The sequence below is a fragment of the Melopsittacus undulatus genome, chromosome 5, assembly GCF_012275295.1.
Source record: "Melopsittacus undulatus isolate bMelUnd1 chromosome 5, bMelUnd1.mat.Z, whole genome shotgun sequence".
NCBI lineage: Eukaryota > Metazoa > Chordata > Aves > Psittaciformes > Psittaculidae > Melopsittacus > Melopsittacus undulatus.
Genome location: NC_047531.1, coordinates 64,606,646 through 64,632,490, shown reverse-complemented (window position 1 = coordinate 64,632,490; position 25,845 = coordinate 64,606,646). Strand labels below are relative to the sequence as shown.

Below are 25,845 nucleotides of genomic sequence, written 5' to 3'. Positions count from 1 at the left end.
CTGAACAGCTATCTCCATAGCTACACTCCTCTTTCTTGCAACAAAGTGCCAGTTGTCCATGGCTCTGCTTTGAAATTTCAAGTGCCGAAAGACAGTAAAAATGCCTTGCCTCAATCATTATGATAGACTTGTTTCCAGTTTCTAGCTAACAGCTAAAACATACAACATTTTCCCCTTTGCAAGGGTAACTGAGAAAGGCCAAAGAGAATAATCTAAAAATCCAACTTGCAACATAAAAGAAAACTTTGTGTAGAGATACATACAGTCTGTAACACCAAAGGGAAGGATTCTGCCTTAATTTATGTCAAAACGAAGAAAATTTCAAAGGGTATATATTTGAAATAGGACATACATGGTCCATATAAATATGCAAAATTAGAATCTATTAATACAATCTTTCAGCATAAAACGTAGCATTCATAATTATTGCATGTTTAACTCTTACATTTGCACTGTACAGAGATTAAAACAAATATAACAATGTCATGTTCCTATTCTTCTTTAGAAGACATTAAAAGACATTAACCAAGAATAATTTACAGAACACAAATCCAGATACCTTATACAGACAGTGTATGTTCAGAACATAAGCATATACAAGGTATCAAACTTTTCTCCATCTGGACTCAGTATGTCCACCTGCCTAGTACTCCTCATTATAATGAAAAAAAGAACTGCACATCTGCTCTGCTAAATAAGATTAGTCAGTTTGACTGGATGAATCTATCCATATAGACAATATTATTGGCTAGAAATGCACAGCTGAGGTTAGACGGAAATCCACAAGTGATTTATATCTGTTTTTTAACTCTCGTTTCTAGAAATGAGAAATTACTTTGTGACTGTCACATATTCTGATTTCCACTGTTAGGCTCTGAAGTCATAATCATATCTAAATGTTTGCTTTATAAACCATGAAGAAGTGTATGTTGCCCATGGACTCATGGACTTATAACCAAAGCCTGCATGTCCTATAAAAACATAAATTCACTTGAGACATGCGAGTTCAATAGCTGATTCTTTCTGGGACTTGTGACAATTTCAGCATCTGTTTGAAGTACTAGTAGCACCAAATCTAGAGCTCTCCGCCATGCCTCTGTCTTGGCTGTAACATTATCATAAACCTTTAAACCCTCCCTGTGGTCAGTGAAGGGACCAGCACCATCCCTGAGCAGACAACCTCTTCTAAACTCGTTCAATATGTACGCTGAAGGAGAGCCACAGTCAGCTGCTTTTCTGAGGTAATTATCAACTGAGGTGCACGCTTCCAACTCCGAGGCAGCTTTTGTGGTGTTACACATAACCACCAAAAGATACTGTTTCCAGCCGCTTGCTAACGCTTGGAGTACAACTGAGTTATACCCCCTTGCAGATGCTGCCTGCCAAGGATTGTGAAACTCTTTCGCAGCATTTTGATTTGGTAGCTGCAAAGGCTGCTCGACAAGCATCTGAATGTGACTGAGGCACAAGAGCTCCACTGCACCACCACCAATAAAAACCTTCTTGTCAATTAAAGCATGATGGAGTCGATACATTAAAGTCCAGAACTGGTCTTCAATGAACTGCATCTTTGAAGCTACAGTAGTGGTAAGCAGAGCTGTGAGCAGAGGAAGTCCTTGTGCTTTTATTCTGACTGGTACGAGTTCACCCAGATCCATTGCACGCCCATCACAGGCCTTCCACAACTCCACTTGGGCCCCACTCCCCACACAAGAAGCATTCAGCTGGCTGAGGTATGTCACTGGCTGGGCACCAGTGACTTCCCCAAAGGCACACAACACATTCCAAGTCACAGAACTAACTAACAATATACTATTTGCTATGCAGCTTTCCATTAAGTTTTTACACACATTTCCTTTGACCAAAACCAGGTTTACTTCAAATTTTATTAAATTATCTAACATACTGCTTATCCACAAGTCTCCTTCCTGTAGACTAGGATGCTCCACTATGGTCCTCACATTACACGGTCTGTTAAAACCTAAGTGACGATATTGCTCAGTTAGGTCACCATCTATTAGCAGAATCCGAAGGAGTTTGTCTTCAAAGTATTTGATAACTGTGACTTGTTCTGGTGATACCAATGTGACAAAGCCTGGGGAGGCACAAGAATAGCTTTCAGGCAGGCCCACTAAGCAGCATGTCACTATATCTGCAACATTTAACTGGGAAGAGCCACTGTGTTTTGCTGTCTCTTGCTGATATGTAACAATGCTTTGTAGTAGTTTCATGCTAGTTTCATTTCCATGGCTCAGAGCCATTGCCAGGTGTCCTAAACCACGACATTCACATGAATCTGCTGATGGTCCCAGATGGTATCCCTGAAAATTACCTTGCTGACTTGAAAAACGGCTTTTTCCTAGAGTGCTGAAGTACCTGCTGTGGGTCAGCTTTTGTTTGTTACAGCTGGATGTGGCAACACCACTTCCAGAAATCACAGATGTACTTTTGTCACCTGCTGGTTTGACAAGAGAAGCTACTGAATCAAAGCCAGGCAAAGGTGAAACCAGGTGCTTGTTAAAATTACAATCATCATCTTGATGGGAACAAGAATTCATTGGAATTACTTCTGGTACAGAAATATCTTTCTGGAAATACAGGAAAAGCTGGGAATTTGGAAGACTATCACAACCAGTTTGGCAAGTTTTGCTTTTAGAAGCGTATGGCCTAACACTGCTAGAACAAAGCTCTTTATTTACATCATGTATTGATATTTGAAGACACTGGACTCTCTCACAGCAAGAGTTCAACCCCTCAGACATCACAGATACTATTGCTGAAACCGGAACATTCTGCTGGAGGCATTCCACTATGGCATTGCTCCATGCACCAACAAGAAACAACAGGGTACTCATCCCAGTCTTAAACTCCTTGGTTTGCGCCTGAATGGTTTCATTAAGAAGCTGTCCAGCAGCACTAGTTAAATCCAAACTTTCAATCAGTCTAACAGCAGAACAAATCAACGTGCTTTCGTTGGTGATTTCATCCACAATGAATTTACACGATTTCACCGGCCCCAGTAATGTTCTTCCAGCTAAGGCTAAGGAAGAGAGTTGCTGAAGTCCAATGTGTCGCCTTGCATTCACATCCCTGAAAGCCATGGGCAGCAGGCAGGATCTGTGAACAGAACACAAACATATTGCCCCATCCTCACAGCACTCCACAGCATATATCAGCAAAAAAAAAAAATTAACAGTCTAACACTGAAAACAGCACTCCTGTGATGCTCTTAAACAGTTCTTTACCCTGTTCACTTCTTAGGAGATGTCGATGCACATAGTTGCCGAAATGGTGCATTGGTAAAATACCAGGGAATATTTCATTGCTGGCAGATAGTGAAGTGCTGCTAATTCTGGTGGTTTCTTAAACATGATACAGAGCGGATTGTGTAGAACTGCTATTTCTCTCCTGACCTGCTATCTTGAATTTCAGTTATTTGGCTTATTTAGGGCAAAAATTCATTAGAGCAGAATGTACAATTATGTGCAAAACCAAAGTGGTCTGTATAGATCCATCTGGGCAAAAACAGTTATGCTACTTACTTTAACCTTCAAATCCGTAAAAGAATTATCAAAATTATTTTGTTCCAACTTCACTTATTCCATTTAGCACACATCAACACTTCATTAAATGTGCATGAAAAGAAATCATAGAATCATAGAATAGTTAGGATTGGAAAGGACCTCAAGATCATGTAGTTCCAACCCCCCTGCCATGGGCCAGGACACCTCACACTAAACCATATCACCCAAGGCTTCATCCAACCTGGTCTTGAACACTGCCAGGGATGGAGCATTCACTACCTCCCTGGGCAACCCATTCCAGTACCTCACCACCCTCACAGTAAAGAATTTCTTCCATATATCCAATCTAAACCCCTGCTGTTTAAGTTTCAACCCGTTACCCCTTGTCCTATCACTACAGTCCCTAATGAATAGTCCCTCCCCAGCATCCCTGTAGGCCCCCTTCAGATACTGGAAGGCTGCTATGAGGTCTCCACGCAGCCTTCTCTTCTCCAGGCTGAACAGCCCCAACTTTCTCAGCCTGTCTTCATATGGGAGGTGCTCCAGTCCCCTGATCATCCTCGTGGCCTCCTCTGGACTTGTTCTAACAGTTCCATGTCCTTTTTATGTTGAGGACACCAGAACTGCACACAATACTCCAAGTGAGGTCTCACAAGAGCAGAGTAGAGGGGCAGGATCACCTCCTTTGACCTGCTGGTCACGCTCCTCTTGATGCAGCCCAGGATACGGCTGGCTTTCTGGGCTGTGAGTGCACACTGCTGGCTCATGTTCATTTTCTCATTGACTAACACCCCCAAGTCCTTACCCTTGAAGACAGTGTTTGTACAGCCCAGTTAAAACCACACAGGACTTGGTATGTTCACAGATCATACCCCTGTTAACACTTGCGTTTTACCTGTTCAAGACCATCTATTGTTGCAGTCTCCTTATTAGCATCAACCCCAACACAGAGCGGCTCTTTCTTCAGAGAGATCTTTGCCAGGTCTTCAACCTTTCTGGTTTGTGTAGCAGAAAAAAGCATAATCTGTCTGCGCTTTGGTAGAAGTTAAATGCCACTTCTTCATACTTCACAAAGCAAACTACCAAAACTTTAAGGTTTCGATCACCTACTCAGTTTTAACATGCCAAGAATAGACCTTCTTTAACTTGAAATCTCTTCCAAACCACAGTCCTATGGCAGACCATACATATTAAACTAAAGTTTCCTTTAATTTTTCTTTTTTTGAATGTAAAAGTATACATACCAAGAATTAAGAAGTCTAGCCATATACCCTTTATGCTCAGATTCAAATCCTGTAATTCATCACTTTATTCCAAATGTAAAATTCTGTCCAACTTAGTGAAAGTATATCTGAATACTATCTCAAATGAAAATGAAGTGTGAATTTAAAAAGCAGAGCAGGCAGTCAGAAACACTTTTTATGCTGACAGTCCTGAAGTTCTAGTCTAGCCCAAACTGACAACAGAATTTCCCTTCAATTACCAGATTCATCTTGAAACACTAAATGAATCATTAACTAAGAAATTATTTTAATCTATAGTTAGCTGTAATCAACAATTTTAGGAATTTTAGCTAAATAGGTACTTTTAACTTTAAAACTGCCCTGGGAATGCACCTCTGAAAACCTCCAACCAACCTGCTTAAGGGTTTTATCTGGAAATTGTTCTTGGCAACGTCTTGTGACAATAATCTAATTTTGCTATGTATCCATAGCAGTACTTCTAGTAGTAACAGTAATAATAAACAGTTCTTAATTGGAATCCTTACCTTCATATCACGAGTAGCTTGTTTTGCAAAAACAAGCAACAAAAAAATAGTTGAACTGATTAAACAATATTAATTGGATCATGCAATCCAATATGAAATGTGTTTCCCCCACTCTCCCAAAACCTCATCATTCCATTTGATTTCTCTTAAGGATTTACTAAGACAGGAATCTGGTTGTGGGTTTGTTTGTTGTTTGCTTGTTTTTTTTGGGGGGGGTGGGTTGGTTTTGTTGTTGTTTTGTTTTTTTTGTTATTTTTTTCTTGTTTGTTTTGTGCTTTGTTGTGGTTTTTGTTGTATTTTCTTTTTTTCCTCAAAAATCACCGTTTCTAAATTCAAGCAGTTCTTGGTCACTTCATAACCTGCTTTTTGATACAAATAACAAATAATCAATTTGTGTTCTTTTCATAAAAATCAGGAAAGAGATGAAGTAACAACACTGCAAGGCCACTTAATACTCTCTCAGTACCCAGGTCCTTGGACCATAGCTCTGGGCAGAAGACCATGTTGCTGTTTGGATGGGAGACAACTATGGAAGGACTGCTAGGTAAGAGGTTTCCATTTTCCAGTGCTGCAAACTTCTTACTCCCCAGCCAGTCCCAAACAAGGGTTCAGCTCAGCAGTATAAACTATTGTCTTACTACAATGTCATTTTTATTTCAATGACTCTGAAACCAAGACCAAATGAGACAGACTAATTAGTTACTGTAGCTAGCATAGCACCTAGTTAATGCACTTCTTCCAAACCTCAACATAGCCAACTTTAAGTTGCTTTGTTAAAATTCTCTCTGAAATTTAAGCTTAAAAATGTGCCTCTTATATACAGCTTAAGCTCAAACTTTAAAACTGTAGCTTCATTTTGGACACCAGCCTGTACTCCTACAGATCCACAAACATGAATCAAGTCCAGGGCTTGGCTGCAAAACCAGGTGAAGGCAGGGCATGTACTTACAGGAAAGAATGTTTTTATTTCATTGCAATTAAACCATCAAGTGCTCAAGTAAGGGTCACGACTTACCTAGTTTACCACTGAGCCAGGACTCCTACTACTAATGTAGGAAGACAAAGAGCTTCCTAACTTGATGCGGCCGAACCCGAACGCCCGTAACGGGCCAGCCCCACATCACTCGCATCCTGGAAGCAGCCAGCACTCAGGAGTGGAGCCGGGGCCGCTCAGCAGGCTCCCCGGAGCGGCGCTGCTCGGACCCGATGGAGGGCCACCGACCTCCTCCCGGCTTGAGGCCCAAGTCCAAGCTCGGAACCGCTCGGCCCCTCGTCCGCCCCACAGCAAGCCGGTGCTAGTTTCTAACCGATTAGGTTGCGTTTCTCCCCTGCTCTCCGTGGCCGAGCTGAGACGGGCTGAGCTGGCTCTGCGCACCACCATCCACCGCCGCACGCACCGTGTGACGATCTGTTACCAGGACGACGACAACGCCACCGCCACTTGTTTCCACACGCCACGGGCTCAGTAATCCCCACACTCTCACTGACATCACGAGACCGCCGTTGGCCCAGGTTAGGGAAGGGGGCGGGTTTTCTGGTGTGCCCAGATCATTCATTGGATGGCTTGAGGTGGTTGCGTGTTCCGGTGCGCCCGCTCGGCTCCGTGAGGCGGGCTGGGCCGTTAGGAGTGGTGGAGTTGATTCGACCTGGAGCGGCGTTTCTGCGGCCGCAGCCAAATGGTGAGCGTCCTTCCCCGCGGTCTCCCCTTCCTCGTGAAACGGCTGGTGCAAGTTCCCGGCTAAGCCCATCAGTGCCCTCCCCGCTGTGCCCCCACACCTGAGGTTCGGCTCGGATCGGATCGTCCCGGGCCTCAGAGTCGTCCGGCGATCCCCAGCCGCCGATGGGCGGACAGCCCGCGTTGGGCTCGAAGGGCTGTTGGGAGTTGGCGTGGGGACCGCACGGCTTGAGAATGCTTCCTGTGTTTGCTTGTTTTCCTGGCACAACGCGGAAGTCAACAGGAAAGAGCCCTGTTTCCTGCTCCCCATCTTGGTACTACGAAAGACATCACTGATAAACACCAAGAATCACAAAATATGTCACCTGCTCTCTGGAGTGTGGTGTAAGGCGGAAGCAAGATAGCTGGTTAATCTCAGCATCCCTCCATTCGGTGGTGGTGTATTTAAATGGTATTGGCTAGGTGAGAAGATGAGATGTAAAATGGGATTGCACAACCCTTTTTGAAATAAAAGGAACGGGAAGTATTGCATAGGCTTCCTCTCAGAATCTTCAACGTTTTAACTAGAATCTAGGTGTATGCATAGAATGCAAGAAAAAAGGTTCAGGTGGAGTGTTAGCAATTTTATTTTATTTTTTTCTATATAGTCAGAAAAATGTCTCATATAGGTTTCTCCCGGAGTGAAATATAAAGAATAAAAATCTGTTGCCTGTGTTTAATAACACGGGAATATCAGAGGTGTGCCAGACAAATGGGTTTGCAATCCAACCTGGGAGGGACAAATCATGTTAAAAAATGAAGTTTCATTGCCAAACACAGCAAAATAGAGTCTTCTCTGTTACCCATTGGGAATTTAAGAGAGATCCCAGCCCAAAAATGGTAACAGTTCAGCAGAGGTAAGAGCTAGCTCAGCAGTAGCTAGAAAACAAATTCCTTTCTTGGCGTTTGTTTTATTTCATAAAGCCTGTAACCAGTTAAAGTTGGGGATGGGAGGAAGTGTCCTTCTTTCCATCAATCAGAAGACTCAAGACTGAAGGATTAAAAAAATTGTCTGCTGCTGATTTATAAGAAAGCCCATACTCAAGGAAAATGTCTGTACCACTCCCTAGGCAAGCAGGTGAGGGAACCATTTTGTACTACACTAAGTACACCAGAAGTAGGAAAGGTTTGAGAAGTGTCCTGAATAATAACACACCAGCTCAGCATAAGCAGATTAGCTCTCCTTCTGGGGCAGATTTTGTGTTGATCTCACTGCTACCACTGCATGTTGTTACCTAGCACCCCAGGTAGCTGGTGGATTGGCCGGCTAGAGCTACCAGCTCCCTTTAAACTTTGCTCCAAGAGCAGATGCTCTCAGACATCCCACTTCTGTGCTGACTTTGAGTCTCATTTATAATCAAGACCCTATACAACTAGCCTTTTTATCTGTAAGGATGATTTACTTGTTTCTTAGATGAAACCACTCCTGATACATCCGAGCAACTGGAATGATGTGCAGGGGGTCTTGGTTACCTTAGTGCAGTGTTAATTTTCAGACTGCCTGCCTGATTTTTTGTCATTGCTCCTTTAATTGATGATCTTTATGTTTAAATAGAAAACATGAAGCCCAAATGTGTGTTCCCCAGGAATAGTCTACAGTTTGTTTTCTTTCTAGTATAACTGAAGAAAATGAGCATAGAGACCCAGAGTCTACCACTTGCAGCAAAAAAAGTCTCTCATGTCTACTGCAGCTTTACTGTTATTTATAATTTAGTTGTGTTCTGAATTTTCCCCAGAATGAACTATTTCTTATCGGTTTTTTTCTCCTTCACTTTCTGAAGGCATCCAACTATAGAAAACCTGGCTTAAGTACAGCCCAGCGGAAGAAAAGTGGCTTGAAACCTGAACTTACAGAAGAACAAAAGCAGGAGATCAGAGAAGCTTTTGATTTGTTTGATACTGATGGATCTGGAAGCATCGACATAAAAGAACTGAAGGTTTTCAAACTTTTTTTCCTTGGATGGAAATATCTTTGATTTCAGAATTGTAGCTGCTTTTCCTGTTTGTCCAGCCCTAACTATTTTAAATTAGTTAGAGTACAAACTGAATTGTCACAACTGAATTTAGGGTCTACTATAAGGTTAACCTGAAAACTCTCTGTATGTAATACTACAGAGCAGATAGGCTTCTTCAATACTGATAGCTTTAAGTAGCTGAGCATTAGTGGAACAAAGCAGTTGCTCTGTTTAGGTCTACGCAGTACACATTCCAGTTCGCATTTCATGACTAGCTAAACTCATTGTTTCTAGGAAGTGGACTTTTATTTCTGGGTGAATGTCAAAACATCACATTTTTTCTTCATCTCAGATTTTGCACACATTTGGGAAAGATAAACACATAATCCCTTACACATAATCTAAAAATTACCTGATTTTTAATTAAAAAAAAAGAACAAAACAGAGACCTGAGTTGCATTTCAGTAGTAATTCAGGTGTGTGTGTGCATGCACATGCACACACACAGTAATACAAGGGGGAAGAGTATTCATAGTTCCTTCTCTGTGTTTTTGTGTATAAACTTTTTTAAAGTGTGAATCTGTTATCTTGATTGTCTCCTTGGCCTTGATTTCTCATGTACACACACACTGCCTCAATTTCTGCATATATAACCTAGAAGCATGGTTACTAAGCTTATGCCTTATCCCAGCTATGGGATTCCCTTCTCTGAATGCAGATGGTGCATGTTAAAATATAGTTCTTAAAATTGATTGAAATGCTCTAACATCAACAATTTGATGCTATGTTTTTGTTTTCCCAAATCGATTCAAAATAATGTCTATTTAACAACAAAAATACTCCTCTCTGAAAGAGAAAATGGAACATTTTTGATAGTCTCATTGCAAGAAGCTGGTCAGAAAACACACTTCAGTTAAATGTTAAGTTTCTGGTGAGTTGGCACTTCTCAGTAGAAAAGTTGTTTAGTTAATATTAACTATCAATTTTCCCTAGAGCATATAGGAAGAATGAATGTTGACAGTTCAAATCTTCCTCTAGCTCTGTGTTCTTGAAACTTGAGTCTATGAATTAAATACGCTGTAATCATCTGGCATGCCAGCATTGTGAAATTAGTGATAAACACCCAAGTAGCAAAATCATTGAAATGCCAGAGCCTGGTTTTAAAGTATGTTAATATTATGCGTTTGTACAACAATCTACACAACTGTTTTTACAGCAATACTTTGTGCTCTCTAAGGCTTAGGTGGTTTGTTTTTCTTTTCCTAAACTAGCACAGCAATCAGTCTTTGATTTGCTGAGGCTGAGACACTTAAGGAGTATTGTCAGATCCCACCCCACCATGTCCACCCCGTAGCCAGAAGTGCCAGGAGCCAGGCATAGGGATTTCTTCTATCTCCTTGTGTAAGTTACTGCATGTAATTCTGTACCCATCAAAATTAATGGGCATTCTGCCCTTGATTTCAGATGTAGCAAGGTCACATCCCTTGTTTCCAGCCTCCACCGAAGTCCCATTTTGATAGCCCAGTTCCTTTATGAACTGTGTAGACTGGAACCTTTACCCAATTCAGACACAAAAGGTTTCTCTTTGTTTCAGAAATATATCCATGTTCCATATGGATTTAAAGAGAATGTATGTCTGAGTCTGTCATGGGTTGAGCAATAGCAGTCATTTTTTCTCCTTCTTGTAGCTGGTGCAGTGCTGTGTTTTGACTTCTGGGCTGGGAACAGTTGCTTGATAGCGAGCATGTTTTGAGGGTGTTTTTGTTCAAGGCCTTTTCTGAGCACATGCCCTGCCAGGGAGGAGGGGAGGCCGGGAGGAAGGAGAGACAGGACACCTGACCCAGGCTAGCCAATGAGGTATTCCATACCATAGCACGTGATGCCCAGGATGCAACTGGGAGAGAGAGCTGGAAGGGTGGAGCTTGGGGGAAAAATAGAGGAGGGAGCACGCGGTGCTCGGGCGGGCAGGGTGGAGTGAGTTATGGGTCTGTGGCTGGTGGGGTGTTGTGTTCTCTTCACTTGTTATTGGCTGTATCATTATTATTTGTAGTAGTAATGGCAGTAGTGATTTGTGTTGTGCCTTAGCAATTAAACCGTTCTTATCTCAATCCGTGGGGGCTACATTCTTTGGATTCTCCTTCCTAACTCTGCGGGACTTGGGGGAGCAAGGGGGGGGAGTGAGTGCACGAGCTGTGCCGATTTTGTTTAAGCCACGACAGAGTCTTAAGAATATCAAATCTACAGTATGACTGGGAAGATGAAACAAGCTGGTAAGAGATATCAAGATGCTTTCACTGCAGTGAGTTATTACAGTTTTGGACAAGGAAATTAAACAAGCTTTAGTGCAACTGTTTACACTATAGTTCTGGTGGCCTCCTAACAGAATTATTTTTTGGCACAGGTTGCAATGCGTGCTTTGGGCTTTGAGCCAAAGAAGGAAGAAATTAAGAAAATGATAGCAGATATTGACAAAGAGGGAAGTGGCACCATTGACTTTGAAGATTTTTTGGCTATGATGACACAAAAAATGGTAGGAATTCTTAATAGAAATTCTTGTGATGGCATAAAAAAACTGAAAAGGAATACCTGTGACAGGTGTTTTCTAATTAATTATGTTTTACTCTTGTTTTAGAGCGAAAAAGATTCGAAAGAAGAAATCTTGAAAGCTTTCAGATTATTTGATGATGATGGTACAGGAAAAATTTCATTCAAAAACTTGAAAAGAGTTGCCAAGGAGCTGGGAGAAAATTTAACAGATGAAGAACTTCAGGTAAATTCTAATTTGCCAGAGCTTTTCTAACAGGGACAATGCAACCAATGCTGTTGCATGTAAGGACTGGGTAGAAATTCATGCCTAAACAGAAAGGGTTGAGAGGTTGGAGAACTGAAAGGCAATCAAATATATAGTTATGTTCCCATAGGAAGTGCTTCTGATTTGTTGTTTTAGCAGATGGGAGATCTTGTGTTAGAGTCTGGTGCCTGATCAAATGTGCAATGTGTTTTATAGGAAATGATTGATGAAGCTGATCGGGATGGAGATGGAGAAGTGAGTGAGCAAGAATTTTTGAGAATTATGAAGAAAACTAGCTTATATTAATATTTGTTGCCTTGTTGTACAGCTGCTCCAAAAGATAACCTAGAAAAGACTTAAAAACTGGGCTTGTACCTCCTGCATATTTTCTGCCATGTAAAGTCTGAAAGGACAGATTTTTGGTTCATTCTTTTTCAGCAGTTAACTGGGGAAGGGGAGCTGCAATACCCAAAATCGCTAAAATGCGATACTGCAGGAGTGAAAAGGAAGGATGAACTGAACCTGCAAGGCAGCGTCCCTTCTCCTCCCCTCCTCCACAATTTCGCTGATTGCCATTTTACGTAAAGAACGCTGTATTTCAACTATGTAACTGAAAGACATTTCACTTGATGTGGAGATACCCGCTGCTGCTGGGAAAGGCCACTTTTGACTTTATAAAGGCTACACAATGAAGGTGCGAGCACAGTTTTTATATTCCTTTTAAGGCTTTTGGGTTATCTTTTGATATTTGTCTCCTTTATTTCCATGAAAGACTCTAAAACCACCTGTGTATCTGTCCATTTCTGTATGAAACACTGTTTTCCAATGGCAAGTTGGTTTTGGACCTTATGGGAAGCAACTGTAGATAACCAGATTTGGTTCTTCATTTGGAGTTGTGTAGATGTTCTTCTGGTTTATTTGAGTGTAACCTGTTTGGATTATCAAAGTTTATTGTATAACCAGTCAGCAGTTTGTTCAGTAAACCGCTGTTATGACAGTGTTTTAGGTACCTAAAAAGTTCAGTTCTATGTTGCACTAGGGTAAACTTTGGCTGTTTACAGTCAAGTTGCAGGGACGACTCACACTTGAAGCGAAAAAACAGCTCACCTTTGGACATCTGTGGAACACTGAATATATTAACATCCTTGCAATCCAGTTTTATTTCACACATCATAGGTTTGTTTTTTTATGAATTTTCCTGACTGTTTCTTGCATATACTGTCAGTCTAGGACTTAGTGGAGGGACACATTTTCTTCTGTATTATGGTGGCAGAGCAGTAACACACACCACACCCCATTATGTGGTTCTGCAGGAGGCTTTATCCTTGGGTCCCAATTAGACAATCAGCTTCAAAACTGCAAGGAAATGGTATAACCCTAAATCACGCCTCTCTAATAAGGTGCCTGAAGGAGAGTTTACTTCTCACAGTGACGTGGCAAGTAGGTAACCAAATGTCAGGAGGGTTTAATGGGAAGAGGAGGGAAAGAACAGTATTTTGCTAGCATCTGTGCAGATCCCTCTTCTTCAAACAGCCTTTGCGGCTTGACAGTGCTAAGGAGGTTTGTAGAAGAGAGGAAGAGCCAACTCCTGGATTTGCTTCTCATTACAGCTGCTTCAGCTCTCATCAGCTGTAAGGGCCCATCAGGGGGAGAATTAGTTTTGGGAGTGGAAAGGGGAAGTTTATTCATTTATGTATCTTCTTAGCATGCAGATGCAGACCTGGCATGTTCTGCCTCAGTCTTCTGAGTTTTGTACTCAACAACTCCAAATAGACCATTTCTAACCTCTACAGAACTAGGCATACACTTGGTGGATTGGGTTGGACTCTGGAAAACTCAGAAATGCAAAGTCCCCTGTTAACACATTCAGTGGTAGTAGATGTAACCTGTAATACTGTGTTTTTAAATGTCTATTAATTTTGTATAAGTGTGAAATAAAACTGTTTTGCAAGTTAAGGACTTTGTGTGCTCACTATGAAAACTTACTTTTAAAAAATAAAGTGTTAGATGGTTCACTGGGTATGTTTTCACTTAATAGAATTGTTGGGGTTTCTAAGAGAGACATTTTTAGGTGCAGTAGTCTATCACGTAATTCTTCTCCTATGCTGATTAAAATTCTTGTACTTATATTCAGAAAGGGAAGTTTGAAGTTCTAGCTGATATTGGCGAATCCTAGAGCTTATTACAGTGGCTACCTTTTAAAATGCTGCTACAGGAACAGATTGATGACTGTTGTTTACCTATAATGCATGTCACTTCTCTCTTCCTGTTCTAATCCCGTTACCTGGCTTCAGAAGGAAGGAAAAAGAAATGCAGTCATACCCACCATATTTACTACAATGATGAAATGTTATTTCTGGTTTGCCCATTAATCTCTTAAGATTGGAATGTTGATTAGTGGCTAAATTAGCACAAAACTTGAAAGTGTTACCATGACAGAACAAGAGTCTTGTGCTGCTTCAGTTAGCAGTACAGCAAGGGCTATCTTGCCACCTCTTTAGTCACACAACAGTGCCAGCAGAACCCTTAATCAGTTCGATTACCACATTGTCATTAATCCCTGCAGCACTTTTAATATATACAGGAAACATTAGTAGTATTTGCCTAATTGGGAGTGTATTTGTGTGCATCTTTTTGCCTAAACAAGCATAACAACCTCTGAAATTTAGGTTTCACGCATACAGATAATTGCTAGAAATACCACTAGTGTACAAATCAAAAGTAATAGTCCTTGAGGACTCTCCAATTCTGTATATGATGATCCATAATTCCACATGGAATTCAGGGTTCTCTGGCGTATCTGAAAAAGAAAAAAACAAATGTTCAGATGACCATTGAAATGGCACCTACTAGGTAGGTTAATAGGACTAGGTGTCTACTGTAGGAGTGGGCAGCCTGAGCCCCAAACTGCAGCTTCTAGTTTTGTAACCCCTTCAGTTCCTCCTGCAAAGGTGTGAAAGGCACCATTGTGGGGCTGGGGGGTGTCTGTGAGGGAGAGAAGGAAGATGGTCACTTGTCTTTCTAGACTGGTAACCATGTCTCTCCCACAATTCCACCAGCTTCTAGATGGGATCAGTGGGTTGTCCTGCAGCCTTAGTCAGGGTACCCCTAGTAAAGGTGCAGCGTTGGTATTTAATCACCTGTAGTCAGCTGTAAGTTGCCATTGCTCATTTATTTTTTCACCAGCCAGACAGGGGAATTATATGGAGAAAGTGCACAGGTAATAATATCTGCCTTCTCCACATCAGTTACCACCCTGTCAATTCCTGTAACTTTCACTGACTAGGTTTTACATTTATATCATTTGCTGTTTGATCAGTAATTACTGACATTTGCATTCCTGTGTCAGTTAGTAAGTTTTCAAAAGTCTTCTTAGGTCTTATCAGGATGGTGATTCGAAGAAAACTCCAGGAACAAACTTGCCAACAAAGTTTTCAAGCTGACAAACAGGTATTCTTTATTGTGGCACCGGGAGACACGGGGATAGCTCCTCCTAACGTGTGTTTCTCTATTGCTACACAAGCCATCCTTATATAGTTCCTGGGCATACATACATATTCATGAGGCTACGTATGGATTACGTTATTTTCCAGAAAGTTCCCCGCATGTGTACAAAAATGTGGTGGTGGTCTCTGAGGGTCGTTTACTTCTTCCAACAATCTTCATCACTTCTGGCAGCCTTTGAAGTACGCGCAGTAGATGCTTATACCAATCATCTTAATTGGTTCGTTAGCACCAGAGACATAATAATCCTCCTATCCTCCTACTTATCAGTTAGTTTAACTGTAGCCCATCCTGGACACCATGCACCTCAGTAATTTTCCATTGCTACTGTTACAAAGCCATCAAACTTAACATTGCTTAAAACTAATTCTAAAAGTTTATATATTCCATTTTGTGTTCTCCTTGCTTCAATGGAAATGAAAATATTTATCGAACAGCAATTACCCGCCATGCAGCATGGCTTACTGCCCTCCTTGGAATGCAAGTTTCTGGTTGGGATATCTGTGAAGTCAGCTGAATCTGATTCTGGGCTGAGGAGAGGGATGTATACTGAACTGAATTATTTTTTCTTGGGGGATTGGATCTGGCAGTTTTATCAGTGCCCAGTCTGACCCAGCCCATGCAATGCCCATAAATCACTATCTCTTTCACAGGTTTACTCCAGGTGAACCTGCATTAGTGGGGGCTGTGCAGCAGCTGCAGCAGCATTAGTAGCATGGAGAGTCTGTATGCATTCCTGGGCATTGGCAGGTACATTGGCTTGCATAAGTTTCAAGCAGTTCAGAAGACTGTGAATGAGAGGAGTTAATCTGGCTGAATCAATAGGGGCTAGCATCAGGGAGCTGCTGAACGGGAAGGGACCAGCCACACCACTCTGTGTGCCACAAACACTGCTATTTTCTGACTGACTGTAACCGCACAGGACTGAGACACCTAATCCACAGCTGCCAGTGCAGTGCAGCCAGCTTGCAGGCTGGAAACATCAGCTTGGCTTTTACCCAAAGCATGCTCCTCTGCTCCCTGCTCCACTGAAGTTTTTGTTGCAGCTGAACAACTTGCAAATAAGAAGACCTAAACACCCACAATATACCACATGCATAGGAAGATTTTGCAATATGTAGGGCTGATTATTGGCTGCACTGGAGCTTCTGGAGTTTGGCATCTGGATGGTGTTTTCTCACAATAACCTCTGTGGTTCAAGATCCATGCCCAGAGGAAAATTCAACAGTTGCTCTTTTCAGCAGCCAGTTGGTAAAGTAATTGCTTTTGGCTGAAAATACTAAATGTCACTGAGCCATAAACAAAATATTGGTTTGTTTGTAAAGAGCACTTGAGCTTCAAGGCCATTGAGTCCATCTCTGGCCATGCTGAGATGGTAGTCCTGCTGCATCTTGAAATGCAGGTGGAAAAAAACATAGCCTTGTTTCCACCTTTCTCTGTACGCAACTGAATGACTGGATCAAGATTGAACAAATGCAGACAGAAGGAAAAATGGTCATTGAACAAAGTGGAAATGTGAAATATGTCAAATGTTTTTTTTGTTTGTTTTTGTTTTGGGTTTTTTTTGTGTCAGAAGTGTTCAGGGGTTGTGGCCAGCGAGGCAAGAACAGACAAGCAGCCTGCAGAATGGGACATTTCTGATGTCCTACTGGCTTTTTTCTGGGATAGTTACATGTAAGACACCAGAGGAATGGCTCAGAGCTACTATCCCCACCTACAGTGTTTCTTTTCCTTCACCCTCGAAGTAAAAACATTTAGGCAACAGTTTGGTTTCTTTTCAGTTCCCATTTACTATTCATTGTGAAACTTGATAAAATCGGCCATGCTTTTAGGTCACTCAATGAATCTGTGAATAAAGACATTTTTCTTTGACAGTTTTTTTTTGCTTTATTTATGAAACTATCCCATTGTTTGGGTCATTCCTTAGGGCATCTAACATGGTTGGCACTGGTCTGGCAGAGACCTTCTGCTATCCTAATTTTTATTACTGTGTATATTTTTTTACCTGCTGCTGGAAATCTCTAAAGTAACTGAACAGTGCTGAGGTAGGGAAGTTTGTCTTTGGCCATAATTGAGGCTAAATCTACAGAACACTTGCCTATACATTGAGGAGAAACTTTTATCCTCAGTGTCATGATTTAAGCCCAGCTGTAAATCAGAACCACGCAGCCTCCCTCTCACTGCCCCACTTCCTTCACCCACACCCCCCACTCTCCCAGAGGGATGGGGAGGAGAGTAAAAAGAATGTAACTCCCGCAGGTAGAGAGAAGAACAGTCCAGTAACTAAGTTATAACACAAAACCACTACTGCTACCACCAATAATAATAATGATAAACGAAATAACAAGGGAAGAGAATACAACCGCTCACCACCCACCAACCGATACGCAGCCTGACCCAAGCAGTGATCTAGCCCTTTTGGGTAACTGCCGCCAGTTTATATAGTGGTCATGACATGCTGTGGTATGGAATACCTCTTTGGTAAGTTTGGGTCAGGTGTCCTGTCTCTGCTTCCTCCCGGCTTCCCCTCCTCCCTGGCAGAGCATAAGACTCACAAAGTCCTTGGTCAGACTAGACATTACTAAGCAGCAACTAAAAACATCGGTGTTATCAGCGCTGTTCCCAGGTTGAAAGTCAAAACCACAGCACTGCAGCAGCTAATAAGGAGGAGAAAAATGGCTGCTACTGCTGAACCCAGGACACTCAGAAATTCAAATCTGTTAGCAAATAGGTGTTAGAATAAAAATATACTGCTATTTATGTATGGGATTGCAAAATGTATGGTAAACCAGAAGTGACAGAAGATCAGCCTGTATCTTTATATTTCACTTCATTAAAACAACGTATCTTTAAATCCCTTAGTATGTTGTCTTGTTCATAACAGTGTTTTATGAAACACTGCCTGATCACTGTAATATTCTTGATGTTGCAACATTTAGGTTTGGTCATATCTTCTTCATCATTTGATGTTAAAGGTGCTACATTTCTAAGCAACAGACACTCCCTGGGCACCCATTAAAAGGATGTGTGGATTTCCCCATGTTTCCTTTTGCCACAAAGCAGCACAAGTCTGCACAATGAATTTTGCATTCTGCAAACACTGAGAAGTGAACAAATAGACATCAGGGGGAGTCTCGGCCAAGCACCTGTAATTGCAAACCCCAGAAGGGTTTCTGAAGGTACAGGGTTTGACACCTGTAGGCAGAATTGTTTAGTAGCAGTTTCTGGATATTCCCAGATTTCCGCTCACTGAGGAAAGGGGCATCAACATGCACGTGAAAGGAATTCCTAGCACCCGGGTGCTGCAGTACGTTTGTTGCTGTAGCTGTGATGACCTATGGGTGTGAATACAGGTTTGGAAGACAAAGCTGTATCTTGTCATCATGACTGAACCTGTGTGGAGGAAAGTCTGTGTCGGATTTCCTCCGAGTTCTTTTCAAGCTGAATAGTCACTGCTGCTCCTGCCAGTTCTGAACTCCCTGCATCTCCAATCTGACAGTAAATTCCCCAGAACAAAGCACTCCAGATCTCTCTCGTGCATGACTAAACGTACACACCGCTTCTGCTGCCCTCTCACACGCACTCACACGCGCTCTTTACGTGTGTCCCTTCCTCCCCTCGCCCCTGCCTGTGAGGCGCCGCGGGGCTCGCTGAGGGGAACAGCCGCGGCACCGCCTCAGCTAGACCTCCGCCGCCGTCACTTGCGCTGATGGCTCAAGTGGCCATCAACCCTCGGGGCGTGGTGCTGGGAGGCGTGCTGACGCACCAGCGCATTACAGACGGCTCCTGGTCCAGTCAGAGATTGCCTGCAGACCTGCTGAGGTCGGTAGATCGCCCCCGGCAGGGGAAACAACAGTAAATAGGCGCTGGCGAGAGGTGTCTATTCCCAGTGGTGGGTATCCACTAAGCAGAGGTGAGGAAGTAGCTGACTGCAAGGTGTGGTAAAAGGATGAATCTGGACAGGAAAATGCCGGCTGTTAATTTCCCACTATGGAATGTACCAGCAGTCGACATCTTCCCTAAAGACATGAACAAAGCAACCCTGGCAGTTTTCCAACACAAGCTTCATTTCATCTGTGAAATTTGCAGGAAAATAGGAATCGTATTTGAAAAGCCATTACTGGACTGCAAGAAGTCTTACGTCCCACAGTCCCTTGCTCAAGTTTCTGCACTTGACCCAAAAGGCACAGGACCGCAGCAGCATGAGAGCTGCAGAGTGAGAGGTACATTGTTAGGATTGCATGGCTGTGTAAGGCACTATTTGTCACAGTTCCATAGAAACAATGCTTGGGAAACACTGTACGCTTCCAAGTCATTTATCTCAAACTTCCTATTCACGTTCAGACTTAAAACACATTTCAAACTATCCAAAATGTCAATGACATCCAGGTTTTCTACTTAGACAGTGATTTTAGTCACTGTTTAGTCCAAAAAAGGGGAGTGGTTAGAGTAATTGAAAACATAACATCATTCCAAGCCTGTCCTCTCTGGATAGTCACCCTGTGCAATTACAAATGAGGTACGCATGCTTTATATTTTTTTCCCCTTGCCAAATAAAATCATACAATAAACCCAAAATCATTATGGGATTTCCAGCCAATCTTTCATACAAAAGAATTAAGCTGCATTTTTGACATCTACAGAAGGAATTTAACCCCATAGCTTTTCACACCAAACACGTGTTTGGACAGGTTTTGTACAGATACCAGCTTCAGCCATCGGTTCAGTAAAACTTCTGGAGAAGTCGGAAACTTAAATCTTTGGGCTAATGTTTCAATAACAAAATCAGATTTGACTTAAATCATATTGCCATACTCTTAGTTGGTAACAAAATGACAGTGTTTCTCTATTACAGTGATGCTTGTCATACACTGAAAGCACCAATACAGCTATTCACAGTGGTAGACCCCTTTGTCAAGTCGTTGCCATCTTTTCAGTAAGTCTTCCTCATGTGTGGGTCTGGTGCAGAGCACCTGCAGGGTGCTCTGACCACCATGAGATGGTTCCTGCCCTGGCTGCCTGTGTCCAGTGCAGGGGACACTTCTTCACATGGCTTTATCCAGAGCTTGTGCCCTGCTGATGCACCATTGCTCAGGACCTGGGGGTGGCCTCTGGCCACTCTTACCAGAATCCTGATGGGAAGTGTCTGTAGGCATTGAGGCTGGGTTGTGGCTAGCAAATGTAAGGCTTGAAAGTGGGTGGGAAAGGTAGTTTGCTTGTAGCCTTGCAGACATAAAGCCTGGGCTGTGCCGTTTCAGAGAGACCTGGCTGCTCCCTGGGTGAGATTAAGCGTGAATAGCTGAACATCGCCTAGGTGGCTGAGCTTTCCCAGCTCTACCCAAGATGCATCTTCCCCTGAATACTTCATTCACTTTGTTTCCGTGCACTTTGTTCCGTCCCTGTCCCGCTGGGTTTCCACGAGAACGTTGGCGCTGGTGCTGTGCACATGCGTTGGTGGGCAGCAGCTCCCCCAGTAAGATCCCCAGGCTCCCCGCAGGACCGTGCATGTCCCTACCGTGTACGAGCCCGAGGAGGCGTTTCCGGGACGACGGCTGTCGGGCCCCTTCCCTTTGGGCGGTAGGGAGGGAGGGCTACTGGTGGCGCAGGCTCGGTACTCTGGGCTATCCGCTTCCCTGGGGAGGATCCGGGTCCCATTTGGGGTGCCCGGGACAGGACTGCCCGCGGCAGGCACCGGTGGGGCCGGGCTCAGGCGCCCTTACAAGGCGTTACAGCGTCCCAGCTAGGGGAGCAGCGCTGGCTGCTGTGGTGCCGGTATGGGGGCAGCGCAGGTACCGGGCCGGGGACGCCTACACGAGGCCGGAAGAGCAGCGGCAGCATGTCTGTCTGTGCTCAGCTCCCCTCCTGGGGGCAGTGGGAGCGTGTTCCTGTGCCGGTGCCGTGGAAATCTTCGTCCGGGGGTCGGAGCCTCCCTGGGCGGTGGAGACCGTAGAGGCCCCGGAAGGAGCGCTGAACTGGGGCAGCTGCGGGAGGAGCAGGGGCAGCCCCGTCCCGTCCCCAGTTGCCCCCTGATGCGGCCGGGCGGTCTCTGTCTCTCCGCCGTGGGTCAGGCAGCATCGGCCCGTGGGGGTTCCTGCGGCTCCGGTAGGTCCCGGAGCCAGCACGGGCGGGGAAGGTCTCTGGCTGCTGCCTTTGGGAGTTCCCCGGGAGGAGGTTCCCCCTGGAGGAGGTGAGGGGGTTACGTTCCTCTGGAAGGGGCTGTATGTATCCTTCCTTGACCGACAGGGCTGTGCTCCCGGGGTGCCCGGGCAAGGCTTCATGTAGGCTCTGCAGTTGCTGTGCCCCAGGGAGCAGAGCTGGTGGTGCTGGTGAAATAAAGTGCAACAAAGTGAATACATCTGCTGGTGCCCTACAGAGACACAGGATGGGACCCTCCCTGCAAGGGAGGTGCCTTCACCTCAGCTCCCAAGTGCTCCCCAAAATTGCAACTGGGGCCCCTTGAGGCCCAGAGTAGACTCCTTCCAACCCCCCATCACATCACACAGGGGGAGAGAAAACAGTTCCTTTCTGAGCTCCAAAACACAGCATTCAGGCTCTGCTTCAAGAGTTGAAATTCTAAAAGTCAGACACAATTTTTAACTGTTTAAAAGTGTGTAAGTCCCATGGTTTAATCTTTTGAGAATGGACTGAGTGCTGCATTTTTGGGCTTTAAAAACAAGCTCTGGGGGCTGATTTCGGGTCTCCACAGTAGAGACCTGCATTTCTGAAGCTCAAAAATCCCCAAATGACTAAGCCATGTGTTTTTGCAGCTCAGAGAGAAACAGACATGACACTTCAGTCTTCTGTTTTGCAGGGTGAAAATAGGAGACTAAGTGCTGTGGTTTCAAGGAGGGTAAGCACTGCCTTTTTGAAGCTCAGAAAAAGACTAAGTCATGCATTTCCAGTGTTTGGAAATGCAGGCTAAGGCCTGTGGTTCTGGAACTCAGAAAAAAATTAAGTGCTGCATTTTTGGGACTTCAAAACAGAGGCTCTGTCAGCTGTGTTCAACCTCCAAAACAGAAGCTCTGCGGGGACTTTGGGTGGGTGGGAGAGAGAGGGGTGGAGGAAGCATATTGAGGTCTGGCTGGATGGGAATGTGGTGGGCAGGTGTGTGTACCTCCACCTCTGGTGAGGGTCCAGTCACACTGGTCAACAAAGTTAGGGATGCTGGCATGCACCAGCCTGAATTCAACGTCTGAGGTAGTCTCTGGGGGAAAAGGCTCATCTTGTCTCATCTCTTTATTCAAGGCATGTACATCTACTGGAACAGTAGATGATCGAGGGGTGGACTTAAGAGTGACGGGATATTGAAAATGTGGGATCTGAGCATGACATGAATGGTATGGAATAAGGGGTGGATAATGTCCTGGTTTGAGCAGTAGCAGTCATTTTTCTCCTTCTTGGTAGCTGGTGCAGTTCTGTGTTTTGACTTTCAGGCTGAGAACATTTGCTGATACTGAGCATGTTTTGAATTACTGCTCAAATGTTTGGTTTTTCCAAGGCCTTTTTCTGAGCTCATGCTCTGCAGGGGAGGAGGGAGGCCGGGAGGAAGGAGAGACAGGACACCTGACCCAGGCTAGCCAAAGAGGTATTCCATACCATAGCATGTCATACCCAGGATGTGACTGGGAGAGACCCGGAAGGGCTGGAGCTCTGGGGGGATGGAGGAGGTATCACTCAGTGCTTGGTTGGGCAGGATGGGGTGAGTTATGGGTCGGTGGCTGGTGAGGTGTTGTATTCTCTTCACTTGTTATTGGCTTTATCATTATTATTTGTAGTAGTAATGGCAGTAGTGATTTGTGTTATGCCTTAGCTATTAAACTGTGCTTATCTCAACCCGTGGGGGCTACATTCTTTGGATTCTCCTTCCTAACTCTCCAGTAGCTGGGGGAACAAGGGGGGGGGGGAGTGAGTGAGTGAACTGTGCGGATTTGGTTTTAAACCATGACAGGTTCGTGTTAGCTGGTATTCTGAGGTTTGGTGATTAACAGGTGCTGCAGTGCCTAGACAGTGATTTTCTGTGATGACGCCAATAGGAGGTGCTGCGGGACTGTTATAAAAATTTACCGCAAACCGGGTTTTGTCCCAATTGATTTTATTCACAATTGATTAGAAATTTAAGAGAGGCAATAAGCAAACAGCGCTGGGTGCGCAGAGGAGTCTCCGCTCCACCAGCAACGCACCCCGGGATCTTTGGAGTACAGTCTCTTATACTTCTCAGTCTTGGGTTTTAGCCAATCATGTTGTCTTCTTTACCCAAATGTCGACGTGGCCCCTTTCCTTTGTTCTTTTCTTGTTTGCTGGGGTCTTTCTCCGGTTAAGACGTTGCTGAATTTTCTTAGTAATGTATTAACAGGAAAATGCTTACAAGCTTAACCGTAATCTTAACATTTTGTTCTATACCTTATATGGTTATTTGCCTAGTACCCAAGTTTGCAACATCCTGTAACAAAATGTATCTCTTGGTTATCTAACCTCCTTAGGCCAGTCAAACCGTTAAACGGAAGCCCCCTTTGAAAAACAAAGCGATTGATTAGGAGAGATTATCCCCTTTGTTTCTCCTTATTGACAGGAGTACTTATGGTAATCACGGTCACAAAGGAGGGCTGGTTTCACACCAAGTGCAATGGCGACAAGGACGCCTAAATTCCTGGCACGAATCATTCCTGTATATTTCACAATTACCCCCTTTTTGTTTTTGTGTAACTTATTGATTAGTGTCTTGGCCTCTAATCTAATAACCGCCTTCTGAACCGCGGATAATACTGGAGTCGCTATAGTTTTTAATATCATCAGTGAGTGGGTTTCCCTCTTATTTGCCATTTCTGGTTGCACGTTTTGTACGACCGTATGTATCAGTATGGTGAAACATGGAATTACACATGGAATAATTAATAATCCCCCAAATATTCCCAAAACCACTATACCAACTTTATTAATCCAATCCCCATTGAAAAGTTGTCCCCAAGACCCTAGCCCTCCGAAATCGATTCCATTCCAGGTTTGTACTGGAACATGGGCTATTTTTTTTCCCCCTTACAAGTTCACTTATCGCTTTTTCTTCATCATCTATTTGCAAACAGCAATTACTAAGATTAAATTTTCCACAGACCACTCCTTCTTGAGCCAACAGGTAATCTAAAGCCACACAATTCTGATATATTGCAGTTCTCGTTTTAGTATTTTGCTTTGCAATTAATCCTAATGCATTTTCTGTTTTATTTACTACTATTTCTGCCACAGCTTGTGACCTTATAATTCTATTCAACATATATATAGGAGTCCTGTATCCCCAGGACGCATCTTCAGCCCAAGTTGCCGAATCATAATAAGAGATTATTCATTCAGGTGGCCACTCATTGTCTTTCCAATTATCAATTTGTAGCTCTCTTTTATATCATTTTCTCCTTAATAAGAAGAAACTAGGTCTGATCGTTCCTAATATACATGATCCTGTCCAATTTTGGGGTAAAAATGCAAAGGCTATTTTACCACAGATTCAATAATATCCATTTGGAGTGGGCCAACTGTTTGATATGTTAGTTCCATTAGTCCAGTTACTGAATTGTTGATTTATTTCTATGGGATTTCCCCATTTTTCCCAGTCTTTCCTTGCTCTCTTCCACATATAACCCCCTTCACAAAGTAAATTTCCTATTGGTTTTACACCATTTTCTATATTTTGCCAACAACTTTTCCCGATTATACCCATTTGCAAGATCCATTGTTGTCTCCTTTTGTTTCCTTTTCTATTTTTCCAGATTGTAGGGTCGCTTATATTACTCTCCATTGCCTCCCAGGCCCATCTCTTTCCCTGGTTAGTTCCCCCACAAACGTAGCAGTTAGTTACATTCAATGCTTTAGCTATATTTTCAGCAAGATTTACAAAGAGATTTTTAGCAACTGTGAGAATTTCATATTGGACTCCAGTTTCCATTTCATTATAGAAGGAATTGAATAATAAATGAAGTTGTATTGACTCTCTATATTTTTCTTTGATCTTAATACTAATAATCACATCTGGGTCTTCCCCAGTTCCATATATCTTAAGTCCAATTTTAGTTACTTGCTTTTGTTTCCAATTTTTCAAATCAATGAGAGTTAAATTTATTGGATTGCAGGCATGGGTTGTACAGTTATTGTTTGTTTGCATTCTTGCTATTGAAGCTTGTAAAGTCTTACATTGATAATCACATCCCCAGTCTGCAGTATCCCCAGCATACACAAGACCATCCTTTTCTTCCACAGAGGTGTGATGACTGATACCTAGCTGTTTGATTAGGTACATAATCAGGATTTATGTGACATTGGTATCCACCTGGGCAAATATATTTTGGTTGGCTACTATAGTACCGCCTCCACTCTAAACTTCCACGATTAGTATCTAAATCATCATCTATAATATCACATGCATCAAAAATCATTGGCAGTGAGGTACTCAAATTGGTTATAACTTCACTTATTCCAATTAATCTCCCTTCTTCTGAATTTGTTCTCATTTCTACCCAATACAAGGTTGGAAGTTCCTTTGGATCATAACACAGTTTTGCTTGTTTTTCCTGACACAACTCATACTGGGTTTGATTATATAT

General features: G+C 43.2%; 2 protein-coding genes across 3 annotated transcripts; one reads left to right on the top strand and one right to left on the bottom strand.

Annotated features, from left to right (window-relative positions):
• Positions 1-241: 241 nt before the first annotated feature.
• On the bottom strand, positions 242-6,791 carry BBS12 (Bardet-Biedl syndrome 12). The gene is made up of 2 exons (XM_005143018.3): positions 6,308-6,791; positions 242-3,117 (listed from the first exon to the last, which is right to left on the bottom strand). The coding sequence occupies exon 2, from the start codon at positions 3,099-3,101 to the stop codon at positions 972-974; it is 2,130 nt and encodes a 709-aa protein (XP_005143075.1). The 5' UTR covers positions 3,102-3,117; positions 6,308-6,791; the 3' UTR covers positions 242-971.
• Positions 6,792-6,868: 77 nt separating this feature from the next.
• LOC101874909 (caltractin) lies at positions 6,869-13,708 on the top strand. Of its 2 annotated transcripts, XM_005143004.4 has the most exons (5): positions 6,869-6,971; positions 8,788-8,943; positions 11,363-11,491; positions 11,594-11,731; positions 11,969-13,708. In XM_005143004.4, exons 1-5 carry the CDS (start codon positions 6,969-6,971, stop codon positions 12,056-12,058), a joined length of 516 nt encoding a protein of 171 aa, XP_005143061.1. In that variant the 5' UTR covers positions 6,869-6,968; the 3' UTR covers positions 12,059-13,708. The 2 variants fall into 2 exon arrangements, with proteins under 2 accessions (XP_005143061.1, XP_030899461.1); XM_031043601.1 differs by lacking the exons at positions 6,869-6,971; positions 8,788-8,943 and adding an exon at positions 9,554-10,362.
• The last annotated feature ends 12,137 nt before the right edge of the window (positions 13,709-25,845 follow it).